Below are 12,728 nucleotides of genomic sequence, written 5' to 3'. Positions count from 1 at the left end.
GCTGCCCACCTAACCAACTAGTAGGCATTTATTGCTGATAAAGTACATAAAAATCCTTACATAGCTTGCTACACACTGCTCTAATACTGTGACTGCTTTATTAAAATGACTGCTCTATTAGAGTATCTCGATCTTGGTATACTAAAAATTTTTGGAGGGGGTCAAGAACCCCTTTATCCGCCCCTGCGAGAGCAGATTCTCTTGTTAGTTGCTGCGTTTTTGAAGCAGCAAATAATCACCTCATAGTAGTGTCTCACTGTTGATTATTTTTGCCATTTTGGCATTTGCAGATAGTTGTGAAGTCTTAAAAGCTGTTTAAAAGGCTCTGACTGTCTTAAATAACAACACGATAATTATTTTAGAGGCGCTTAGTATGCACGAAGGTGTTCGGCTGGTTGACAATTTCACAGCTAGTTTGGCTTTGGTTCACTTTGTGAATTTGTAATAAATGGTAGTAAAATATGCATATTTTCATGAGTTTAAAAACTGATCTTGGCCTTAGTATTATTTTACTAGAAGCATATATGTCCTCCACAAGGTCAGTCAAAGCGAGGGGTCACCAACTGATTCGAAATCTCGTACACCTTCAGTGAAATCCTGCCTGAAATACGAAATCTTATGTTGTTATCGTGATTCTGATTCTATACTCATTCTGGTACCATAGCTTACACTCAACTGCTCCTGCACAGTAAGAATGAAATCCGATGTTCCGCTTCACTTTAGATTTGTATTAATCAAGTTGTGGAAGCCGCACAAAACCAGGAGCTGTGGGAAAGAAGCCGTACAAAACCAGGAGATCTATAGAATCCATGCAAACTGTTCAAAAGTAAGAATGAAATCCGATGTTCCGCTCCGTCTCGGATTTGTATTAAGCGAGTTGTGGAAGCCAAACAAAACCAGGAGTTGTGGGAAGAAGCCACAAAAAAACAGGAGAGAATCCATGATAACTGTTCAAAAGTAAGAATGAAATCCGATATCCCGCTCCGTTTTGGATTTGTATTAAGCGAGTTGTGGAAGCCAAACAAAACCAGGAGTTGTGGGAAGAAGCCACACAAAACCAGGAGAGAATCCATGCTAACTGTTCAAAAGTAAGAATGAAATCCGATATCCCACTCCGTTTCGGATTTGTATTAAGCGAGTTGTGGAAGCCAAACAAAACCAGTTGTGGGAAGAAGCCACACTAAACCAGGAGAGAATCCATGCAAACTGTGAATAAAATCCTATGTTCCGCTCCGTTTTGGAATTGTATTAAGCGAGTTGTGGAAGCCAAACAAAACCAGGAGCTGTGGGAAAGAAGCTGCACAAAACCATGCAGGAGAGAATCCATGCTAACTGTTCAAAAGTAAGAATTAAATCTACTGTTCCGCTTCGCTTCGGATTTGTATTAAGCGAGTTGTGGAAGCCAAACAAAACCAGGAGCTGGGGGGAAGAAGCCATGCAAACTGCTCCTGCACAAAAGTAAGAATGAAATCCGATGATCCACTCCGCTTCGGATTTACTTAACAAACTACAAACTTACCTAACAACACAAACTTCATAAACTTAGCAACACACCAACTACAAAAGCAACTTAAGCATACAGATGCACCTGGTTTTGTGGGTTTCACACCAGATAGAACTTTGCTGGACAGTTGCTTCTGGTTTTGCACGGGATTTACCCTGAATGATTGGCCTTGTTTCCTGGTTTATAGGGCTTCAGCTGCAAGTTGCTCCTAGTTTTGTAGGGTTTCATTTAATAGTTATATGCCTTGGCTTTACTCCTGGTTTTATATGGCTTTGCAATTCCTTCATGAGGCTTTGCTCCTGCATGCCTGCTGAACTTCTGTTTCTTTCTCCCACTATTTTTTGGTGATTTCAGAACTTATCACTCTACACCAACCTGTAATTTGAAATCAAATTTTGCAGCTCTCGTTCGATTTTGTGAAATATTTTGAAATCCGTGAAATCTTGAGAAATTTGTTCAAGATTTTGAAATCCGTACCCCTTTTTCGTGAGTTAGTGACCCCTCGAGTCAAAGGGGGGGGGGGGGGGAGGCATTTGCCCCAAATGCCCCATCCTGGATCCGCCATTGCTAGTGAAGTAGTCGAGGTAGGGTAGGCTTGGCTCTACTAGTTTGATGCCATCCCTTGGTCAAGTAGGAAATTGTTTAGTTCTAGGCTTGGTTTGTTATTTTCTTCACTAGCAAAATATTTGGATGGGAAAAATTTGGCAAATTCATGGTCATTCGCCAAATTTTAACAGTGCCGAAGTTTCCCTCCATACGGTAGTCATCATTAAACATGCATGAGTTGCATTGATCATTTCCGTAATGAGTGGCTCGTGACCCAAGTGTAAATTGTGACATATATATATATATATATATATATATATATATATATATATAGTTGTTTCGTGTTCACCTGAGCCCTTGTTTCTTGTTAATAACTCTTATTAGATGGGCCCAAACATGTGCTGTGAAGCTCTTTAAATGCCAGAATGTTTATCAAAAAAGCACTTTGATACGGGCAAGAGAAGGTGAGTTGTAGGGCTTTAAAAATATCCATACATTTAGCATAGAGAATTGAGGCATACAAACATGTTTACAGCATGAAAACATACTTGTTCCAGTACAAAACCATTGGGAGTGAACACATTTTCACCTCTTTGATATGATTATATTGGCCGGGAGCTCAGGTGAATGCGAACTGAGCTATATGTGGCATGCAGATGTCAGTAACTACCCAGTATGTAAACCTGCATTTGCAGCACATGCCATCATGGACATACTCGGTACGAAGCATTTCTAAAGATAGTGCAATTGGAGAATACATACAGTGACTGTTCTATTAGAGAATTTGACTGTTTCTCTTGTATAAAAGTTGTGTTTCATTCAGTTAAACGGAAAAGGACACATGGCCCCTGCAGCCCCTCAGAATCTGTCATTTCAGTAACTAATAGGGTTTGCATACAGCATTTTTGACATAAAAGATTTGTCTTTAACTAAAGTGCACCACATAATTTAATGTGCAAATTCCTCCAGTGGCTAATGTATACTATACTGTTATATTTATAGCTAGTTGTATTATATTCCTGACATATGGCAACTGAAATTTCATTGATTTGAAGTATGTGCACAATGCACCTCTTTAGTTATGCGGACCAATTTCATGGCCAGTCTGGCACAGACATAGCCACTCACAATTGCAAGTAGCTACTGTATTCAGAAAATTAAATCTTAATAACTATGTAATGTTGTAATGTATGAATTCATATTACACTGGAATGCCAGTTATCCAGGCTCCACTTATCCTTACCGAACTACAGAAATGACTGCTCTATTAGAGTGGTGAGTGTTCTATTTGGGTAGTTGAATAATGTTCTTACAGTTTCAGAGATATAGACTTTTTAGACTTATGGACCACCCCTAGTCCCAAGGGGTTCAGATAACTGAGGTTCCACTGTGTATCAAGACTCACGGTAGTGAGTCGCGCGGCCAAGAAACTACAAAGCGCACGCCCAATTAAAAGACGCGCGGCCACTACTGTGAGTTATTTACGTGTAGGGCCGGTTTCGCAATATTAGTCCTAAATTACGCAACATCTCTCAATAGATTTGTATTGCGTTACGTGTAAAAAATCTTTAGGAGTCGTTATAGTTTTCTTGCGACCTCGCTAAAATAAAAAAGTAACCATCGCAAAATAAAAAATAGGCGTATTTCACTTTATTTCTCTACCTTATGTTACAACTACTGTCACGTTATACCAGTCAACATAGTCGTGTTTGTATAGTCCATCTAGCACTGACATTATCCAATCCTGGTTTGCCTATACGCGTATTTTCTTCAATCAATCTCTAATCCCTACAATAACTTTTAAAGACACGACGTGGACACAAACTCTAATGCCTGATAAACAAGTTGTGACAGCGTGCTGAACCGTAAGTTCCCTAGGGATGGCGTTTTAAGCAGAAATCTTTTAAATTCCATTTAGTACCACACCCCATGCGAGCGTTTATAAATCGCCAGTTGTCTTATGGTTTGAAGAACAAAATCACTAGCGAAGGTGCTTTAAGCATACTCTTCAATTCTCTATTTACATGTAATTTTTAATAGATTAACCACAAAGGCCGGTAAGGTGAATACAAAAGGTAACAAGCCTTTAGGGGTTACCACCTCTATGTAGTATGTACCATGTAGCTTGTGTTGTGGCTTTCATTAAGTATTATGCACACACAAATGGTGCAACAAAATTTTGTAATGGATTGCTCGAATGTGGTTGGTGGTGTTGTGGCTCGAATGTGGTTCGTGGTTTGCCAGTGACCATGTATGAGTTGGGGTTGGTCCACACAACTTACACAATATTCAAATTTCATGATGGCCATGATAATTTCTTGCCATATGGTAAACATACAACAATGTGTAACAACGTTAATTAACATCACATCAAGACTTGACTAAAAATAGTTCCAACAATAGTGATGATTTCTTGTATGTCAGCATGACGATACTGAGACCTGTAAAAGAATAAGCAGGCACTGAAGTTAACCTTAAATTAAACACTCATGCAACTGACCTGGAACATCGGTCGCAACACCAAAAACACTTGTTTCGATATCTGATGACACAATCTAGCAGGCACTGAATTAAAAGAGAATGTACAAAAAATCAATATGCCGGGCTGTGTCAATAATAGCATGGATAATCAAAATGAACAAAAATTATATCCCAGGCTAAGTGAATGAATAACATAACTGTTGGGTAAGCATGTTAAACCAGAACATTAGGACATTAGTCAAACCAGAACATTAGGACATTAGTCAAACAAAAGTACGCTATCACAACTTGGTCATAATACAATGTTTGTACCACTGGACTTCACACTGGTTGCCCAAAAATTGTGCCATTCTGGGACAACAGCATAATATTATGAAACAAATAGTTACTACAACACAGAAGGCTTACTGTTGCACTGTCTACACTGATATACCATAATTTAAAAACATAACAGGTGGGCATTAAATACAATACACTTAATATCTGGGTACTAGGAAAAAATCACTAACATCACAACATGTAAACTGACCTGGAAATTAACACCCTTGATGCCACTACAGTCTACACTGGATACTTGTTCGAACCCATCAACACTATGCCTGATACATCTGAGTAGATTGACCTGCAAATTCACATCACTAGTATACAGTGATAATTGATAACTGCAAAAACAACAATTGCAATAATACAATTCTTCTGCACGTCAACTGACCTGAAATTCATGACACTCAATACCGAGACCTGTAAAAGAATAAGCAGGCACTGAAGTCAACCTTAAATTAAACACACATGCAAACTGACCTGGAACATCGGTCGCGACACCAAAGACATCTGTTTCGATATCTGACAAAACAATCCAGCAGGCACTGAATTAAAAAGAGAATGTGCAAAAAATCAATATGCCGGGCTGTACCAATAAAGGATGAATAATCAAAATGAACTAAAAATATATATCCCATATGCAGGTTAAGTGAGTAACATAACTGTTGGGTAAGCATGTAAACCAGAACATTTGGTCATTAGTCAAACAAAAGTACGCTATCACAAACTGGTCACTGATAATTGATAACTACAAAAAGAACAATTGCAATAATACAATTCCTCTGAATGTCAACTGACCTGAAATTCATGACACCTGTATCTTTGTTCCTGCATGGTCTCATCTTTGTTCCTGCATGGTCTCAACTTACATATGTACCATGATCACATTCAACTGCTAGTGGATAAACCAGTATGACCAGATGGCCTGCAAAAACCAACAAGCAGGTGTTAAATACAATACACATACCTAAAGCCTGGAATATGAAAAATATTATATAAGCATTATTCCACACTGATATAGTAATAGATTATAGGATGTTGTGGAACTTGCCTAAACGTGTAAACTTGAACATGAGGACAACCGCATAATCTGGACACTTGGAATTGTCCAATACCTGATGAACCGCAAGTAGGTACTAATGACATTCACTTCAACATTTTATCCCAGCTGGGTGAATCTCTTGTAACTGAGTAAAAAGGTGTTTATTTTCCACCTGCAACCAAAGTTCTACATTTCTGTGGTTGGGCGTACATAAACTGACCTGGAAAATCAGTATGCCATAGGGGTATGGAAATGGTTCCTTTCCTTCTGTTGTGACATTACTTACAGCTGACTGGTAAATGATCATCGATGTCCCCATGGACCCCAACAATGAGTATACCAACAACTTCACAAGTTGGAATGAATTTCCTTTCAACATCTGGTGGACAGGTCCAAAAACCCTATCGCACAAACACGGTGAATCAGTGTGTGGCGATGTGACACGTTGCACAAACTTCACTCCTCGTTTCGTTAGCATTCAAGACCGGAATATATCATAGAGTCCCTCAGTATTCTTGACTCTTACTTTTTCAAGCGTTGCTCAATCGATGTAGTTTCTCACGAGGGGCTCGAGTTTCTCAGTAAAGTCGAGCCGATTAAAGTACGCCTCACCATCCAGTTACATTCTTAAACCATTCAATTTAAAACCACGTATCATGAGTGTCCGCTTAAGGTAATTAGGGACTTTCCACGAGATTTCCCCTAAATAGATCACGTGTTAGTTGTCAATCTGGTGGATTCTGGTGGTATACATGGTTCAACAATGCGGTAAGTGTAGTATAAGCTGTCAATGAATAATTGTTTGTACACTACTAAACTAAGTTATTTTTGTGTGATAAGCATGCTTGAGGAAGGGTCTGGGGGACGAGACTAATGTTTTGACAGCAGTTGATGGACAGCAGTTGATGATGGCCAGGCAAAGAACTGCGAGAAGAACTACTATGATAGTATGATAGTAGGGAAAAATTCCCACCCCTATAGCTCTGCCTAGGGGCATTAACTAGCATTATCTACAGCTACTGTATTATGTTGCTGATATGTACATTCAGGCCAAGAATAAAGGTGAAAGTGGTAGTAAGGCTCAATCCTATTATTCTGCTGAACAGGCAAGGGAGTCTGGGACTCTGGGGACATGTTCCCTCAGGAAAGTATAAGTACTACAACTTTTTTGTTTTAATTGCTTCATCAAGTATAAAAATTTCAGTCAAAAGGTGATGATCGAGCTCTGGTCTTATGCACTGGTTGGAGTGGTTGTATCGATACTGCACTGTGACATCCTTGAGGGGTTAGTGCTGGCATTGTCCATGGCAATACTATTCCATCTCCCCGAGTCTTGATGATTGAGTCCTTCATTCCTTTCTCTGCTGCTCCAATCCTGAAGTTGTGACCACAGTCAAAAGGTGACGATCGAGGCTCTGGTCTTGCATCTATACTGTACTGCAACACCCTTGAGGGGTTAGTACCGGCATTGTCCATCGCAATACTGTTCCATCTCCCATATACAAGTCTTGATGGTTGAGTCCTCTATTCCTTTCTTTGCTGCTCTAATCCTGAAGTTGCGACCAAAATATTAAAAAATGGTTAAATGATTATGATGATAACAATTACAAATGTATTTATAGCTGTGTAGCAACTGTGAACTAATTAGGCACTTGCAAGTTTAATTAGGTGTCTGAAGCATTTAACATGCACAGATATGAGATATATTCATCACGTGCAGGCAGTAAAGATAAATTTACTCTAATAGAACAGTCATACTACACCGTAAATTCATACTTCCGAATTTACGGTGTTATGAAACAATCATTATTATGTATGGATTTTACTAACTCTCCAAGATAATATTCTGCATTAATGTTAATTGCTCATTTCCAAAAAAATTACCTTTTAAACCAAATATAGAGTCTATCACTGACAAAAATGAGTGATATCCACCCCAAAAAACACCTTCGCTGTAAAAAAGGCGTGCCCAAGAAACTACAAGTACCTGGAACCCAATGTAAAAAACAAAAAGAAAAATCAGCTTAGCTGAAGTGAAAAGTAACTGGTAACTTAAAGAGCTGATATCTGAAGCGGCCAAGAATACAATTACTAAAGTTTAATCCATGCAAGAACACCTTGGCTATAAAACAGGTGTATACATGAAAGTAACTGGCAACTGAAATGGCTGATATCTGAAGCGGCCAAGAATGAATGGTCATATACAACTAATTCAAAAATTTAACACTGAACCTTTATAATTCAGCTGTGTTCTATATTCACTCTTGCTGCATCGTAAAGTAATTTCTTTTAACTCTAATTGGCTGGTAATTTGGCCGCCTTTTTTTGCTCTATTATACTGACTATTAAAAAAGGCGGCCAAATTACCAGCCAATTAGAGTTAAAAGAAATTACTTTACGATGCAGCAAGAGTGAATATAGAACACAGCTGAATTATAAAGGTTCAGTGTTAAATTTTTGAATTAGTTGTATATGACCATTCATTCTTGGCCGCTTCAGATATCAGCCATTTCAGTTGCCAGTTACTTTCATGTATACACCTGTTTTATAGCCAAGGTGTTCTTGCATGGATTAAACTTTAGTAATTGTATTCTTGGTCGCTTCAGATATCAGCTCTTTAAGTTACCAGTTACTTTTCACTTCAGCTAAGCTGATTTTTCTTTTTGTTTTTTACATTGGGTTCCAGGTACTTGTAGTTTCTTGGGCGCGCCTTTTTTACAGCGAAGGTGTTTTTGGGGTGTAGTAATTTACATGCATTGCTTACTATCATTGTAGCTTTTCTGGTTACGCACCTTGGATGGGCCAGTATACATTAGTATAGCTGATTATGATGGGGATAGCATCCTAAATGTACAGTTTTTAATGTTTTTGAAGCAGATAGCACCTAATTAAGTGTCTTTATTCTGTGAATACTATCCCTGTGAGAAGGCTTAAAGCCTGTTTTCAACGTCCCTATATAGATATCTATATTTCCTAATATCTGTGATGGCACACACATTTGAGGCAATGAAATGTTTAAATTTGTGTATATATATATATATATATATATATAGTCTTAAAAATTCCTTGATTCAGCAACTGGGTATGTGTCTTTATCTCAGGCATGCAATCAGAAATATTATAGTCAGCATAATCAGTCAGTGTCAAGTGATAATATGGGATTAAGGTTTCCATTTAGTAACAGGAGTAGACCAATAGATATTGGTGCACTAGGAGTTATTTCAAAGTGGTTTAGCAGATTTCTTAAGGACCTCCAGCTACAAAAACCTAACCCCTATATTCTTCAGAAAACTGCTATCCTGGGAACTGCTGCAATGCTTTGCAGAGATCTTCAACTTTCAGATCTAGGATAGATCCAAGTTGGACAGTTTATAGCTACCAGTTGCATTTTTATGTATACTGTGTTTAATAAATAATAATAATAATGTACTAACCTCAAAGGTTTGTCCTCCAACCTACAAGTATTCACCATCAACCAGCTATTCCACCATGGAAATTTAGATTACAAAATCATGTCTCTGTGCTTTGTAAAAATTAAGTCAGTTAAATGCTGCTGAAAGAATTCACACTGTATCACTGAGTAATAAATTGGCATCCAAGTATCATGTAGTGGAAAGAGGTCTGTCTGTTGCAAAGGAAGATGCCAAGCAATGGTTGTTAGCACTTTCCCATCGTTTGAAGAGATACACTGCTCGATCTGAACAATACAAACAGAATAATCTTTTTAAGAACTAAGCTTTCAAAGACCAGTATCGTTATTTACTGATCTTTTTACCTGATAGCTAGACAGGAAGTCAATCAATTTTGGAACAACATTTGGGGGGTAGCTATAAAGGTCACATAATGTGTCTACTCAGTGGCTTAGTCAACCTTATTCCAAGCATGAAACACTAGTGGAACAACCCCCAGTATGTATATCTTTTGATGACATTGCATTTCAGGTAAAACACATGGCTAATTGGAAATTTGCAGGACTAGATCATGTGCCTGTTTACTGGCTTAAGAAACTGACTGAATTTCATTCTTGTCTTGCAGTACAGTTTCAAAATGTCATTGATAATCCTCACTATTTACCTGCATGGATGGTGTTTGGAAAGACCAGTCTTATTTTAAAGAATTTAGAGAAAGGTACAATTACCTCAAACTATCATCCTATCACTTATCTACCTGCAATGTGGAAGTTATTGTCTGGAATTATTGCACAAAAGATGTTAAAACATTTGACTGTTAATAAACTTTTGGCTTTTGAGCAGAAGGGAATCCAACCAGGAAGCAGGGGCACTAAAGATCAACTTCTAAAATGATAGGTACTGACTGTAAGTCCAGATGAACAAACTTAGTTGTTGCATGGATCAATTTTCAGAAAGTTTATGACTCTGTCCCACATTCTTGGATTATTGAGACCTTAAAACTGTACAAAATTCATCCATTAGTAAAATTAATGTTGTTTTTACAGCAGTCAATGTCTCACTGGAATACCACCCTGTTTGCTGGTGGAGAATTTATGGCGTGTGTTAATATTAACTGTGGAATCTTCCAGGGGGATTCTATCTCCCCATTGCTCTTTTGTTTGGCATTAAATCCATTAAGTGAAGTGATAAAGGCTACCAAATTTGGATATACTGTAAAGTCTGCATGGGGAACTCATTCAGCATGTTTTGTATATGGATGATTTAAAACTGTATGCCAAAAATGAAAAGGACTTGAACTCTCTTATATCTATACAGTGTATTTGTTCAGCAATGATATAGGCATGAGAATTAATGTTGAGAAAAGTGCTAAGCTTATTGTATCCAGAGGCAGAATTGTTACTTCAGCTGATTTTGAACTGAACAGTTTGGTAACTATGACGGATGTGCATCATGGATACAAGTATTTTGGAATCATTCAGGATATGTTGACCATAGACACTAGGGTCAAGCAGAAGGTCATAGCTGAATATCATTCACGATTTCGTAGTGTTCTGTCATCCCATCTTAATGGTCATTACAAGATGATTGCTCTGAATTGTTATGCTATTCCTGTTATATGCTATTCAGCTGGAATCCTTAACTGGACTCAAGCAGAGCTTGATGATATTGACCGTAAGTCCAGAAAACTGTTGACTATTTATAAAGGATTACATCCTAAAGCAGATGTTGATCGTCTGTAATTTTCCAAGGAAATCAGGTGGGTGAGGACTTATTAATGTTCAGCAAATGATGGCAGTTGAAACTCAAGCATTGGCACACTATGTCTACAAGAACAAGTCTGTAAAGCCATTGTTGTTGGCTGTACAACAAAGTGGATTACTTCCACTACCTACTAATTCATTACCAAAGTTACTTTAAGTCTAGGTGGCTACAGGACCATGTTAACTCATGGAAGCAAAAACCATTACATGGACAATTCCCTACTGCTATGGATCGTTTGACTAAGATAGAGTGTGCATACAAGTGGCTTCGATTGTCATACTTGAAATTTGAAACTGAGGCCTTAATTACAGCTGCCCCAGACCAGGCTTTATGCACAAATGCTTACAATACCAATGTATTGCACTGCTCTAGTGACCCTTTGTGCCATCTGTGCCATCCTTTTGATGAAACTGTATGTCATATATTGAGCTCATGTCCTTTTTTAGCTCCTACTGGACACTTACAGCGGCACAATTCTGTAGCTGCAGCATATATGTGAGTTTTATGGTATACCTACTTGTGAAAAGCCATTGCTCTACAGCCCCCAAGCAATGTTAACATCTACTCATGTTAAAATCTTGTGTAATGTTGATATCAGAACTGATCGAAGCATTTCAGCTCACAGACCTGATATTGTTATACGTGACAGTTTAGAACGCTCTGCAATACTTATTTATGTTGCTATACCAGCAGATGTGAACATCATTGATACAGAACGTGAGAAGATCTTAAAGTATGTTGACTTACGATTGCATGGAGCTACAAAAGATGGAACCTTAGATGCATTAAATTTATTCCTATATTCATCGGTGTGTTGGGATCATTTACCCCTAATTTACCAAAGAACTTGGAACTGTTACACAAGATAGGCCCTTTATTGAAAGCTACTTTGTTGGGATCAGCTCACTTAATGAGAAGAAGTCTAAGTATCCCAGAGTTCGGGTAGAACTTCGAACTTAGTCACGATTTATTATGAAATAAACACAGCAGAGCTGGAAATTACAATTGCATACAGTATGGTACTGTATGTAATTGTAACTTCCAGCTTTGCTGTGTTTATTTCATAATACCGTATATATAGCCTAAATATTTCGGGAGCTGAAACTTTTCACTGATTTCGTGGTTTTGGGGGTTAGGTACCAGCGAGAATTTTATCCGAGTTATCCTAGACCTCCATAATAGTCTAATATATTACTTGGGGAGTGTGTTTTGACAATATATGGGTATTTCTTTATACTTACATTACAATAGTAGGTATAGAGTAAGTCATCAATAACCGGACGATCCTTTTACCGGACACCTGTAGCTGCCAAACAGATAAACCGATCAGTCTAAAATTTGGAGCGTATAAAGGTCTAGGCTAAAGTACTTTGAATATAAAATTTCAGCCCAAACGCTTGAAGCAACTAGGAATACGAAGCCAATATATCTGTCCGGAAAAGCAATCAATAACCGGATAAAGCGATCAATAATCCGGATGGTGGCCCTGAACTCAGTAACTACAGCCCGCCAAACTCTAGGGCATGCAACATCAGTCTATGGTCATGTGTTGATAAAAATTTGGAGTCTCAGCTATGTTTGGTTTGGAAGATACAGCTCGTTGAAGTCAGCCTGTTTCGTTGACTACCATTTCCGGACACCGCTATTCTTTGGTTTTTGG

At 38.2% G+C, this 12,728-nt stretch overlaps 1 protein-coding gene across 5 annotated transcripts; it reads right to left on the bottom strand.

Annotated features, from left to right (window-relative positions):
* Positions 1 to 4,338: 4,338 nt before the first annotated feature.
* On the bottom strand, positions 4,339 to 7,679 carry LOC136242022 (uncharacterized). Of its 5 annotated transcripts, none has more exons than XM_066033336.1 (8): positions 6,350 to 7,679; positions 6,115 to 6,295; positions 5,904 to 6,066; positions 5,651 to 5,777; positions 5,244 to 5,397; positions 5,061 to 5,153; positions 4,551 to 4,615; positions 4,339 to 4,491 (listed from the first exon to the last, which is right to left on the bottom strand). In XM_066033336.1, exons 4-8 carry the CDS (start codon positions 5,692 to 5,694, stop codon positions 4,416 to 4,418), a joined length of 432 nt encoding a protein of 143 aa, XP_065889408.1. In that variant the 5' UTR covers positions 5,695 to 5,777; positions 5,904 to 6,066; positions 6,115 to 6,295; positions 6,350 to 7,679; the 3' UTR covers positions 4,339 to 4,415. The 5 variants fall into 5 exon arrangements, 4 of the variants coding, with proteins under 4 accessions (XP_065889408.1, XP_065889409.1, XP_065889410.1 ...); XM_066033337.1 differs by having other exon boundaries at positions 6,421 to 7,679; XM_066033338.1 differs by having other exon boundaries at positions 5,244 to 5,272; positions 5,333 to 5,397; positions 6,115 to 7,673.
* Positions 7,680 to 12,728: the final 5,049 nt, after the last annotated feature.

This window comes from Dysidea avara, chromosome 13, assembly GCF_963678975.1.
Source record: "Dysidea avara chromosome 13, odDysAvar1.4, whole genome shotgun sequence".
Classification (NCBI taxonomy): Eukaryota; Metazoa; Porifera; class Demospongiae; order Dictyoceratida; family Dysideidae; genus Dysidea; species Dysidea avara.
Note: the sequence above shows the minus strand (reverse complement) of the source record. Positions and strands in the feature narration are given on the sequence as shown.

Excerpts from the sequence above, each read along its gene's own strand:
- LOC136242022 (XM_066033336.1), bottom strand. The coding sequence starts at position 5,694 with ATGAGACCATGCAGGAACAAAGATACAGGTGTCATGAATTTCAG. Across the intron at positions 5,398-5,650 it reads ACAGGTGTCATGAATTTCAG|TGCCTGCTGGATTGTTTTGT; the intron begins GTCAGTTGACAT and ends TTTTTAATTCAG. Across the intron at positions 4,616-5,060 it reads TCAAGGGTGTTAATTTCCAG|TGCCTGCTAGATTGTGTCAT; the intron begins GTCAGTTTACAT and ends CTTTTAATTCAG.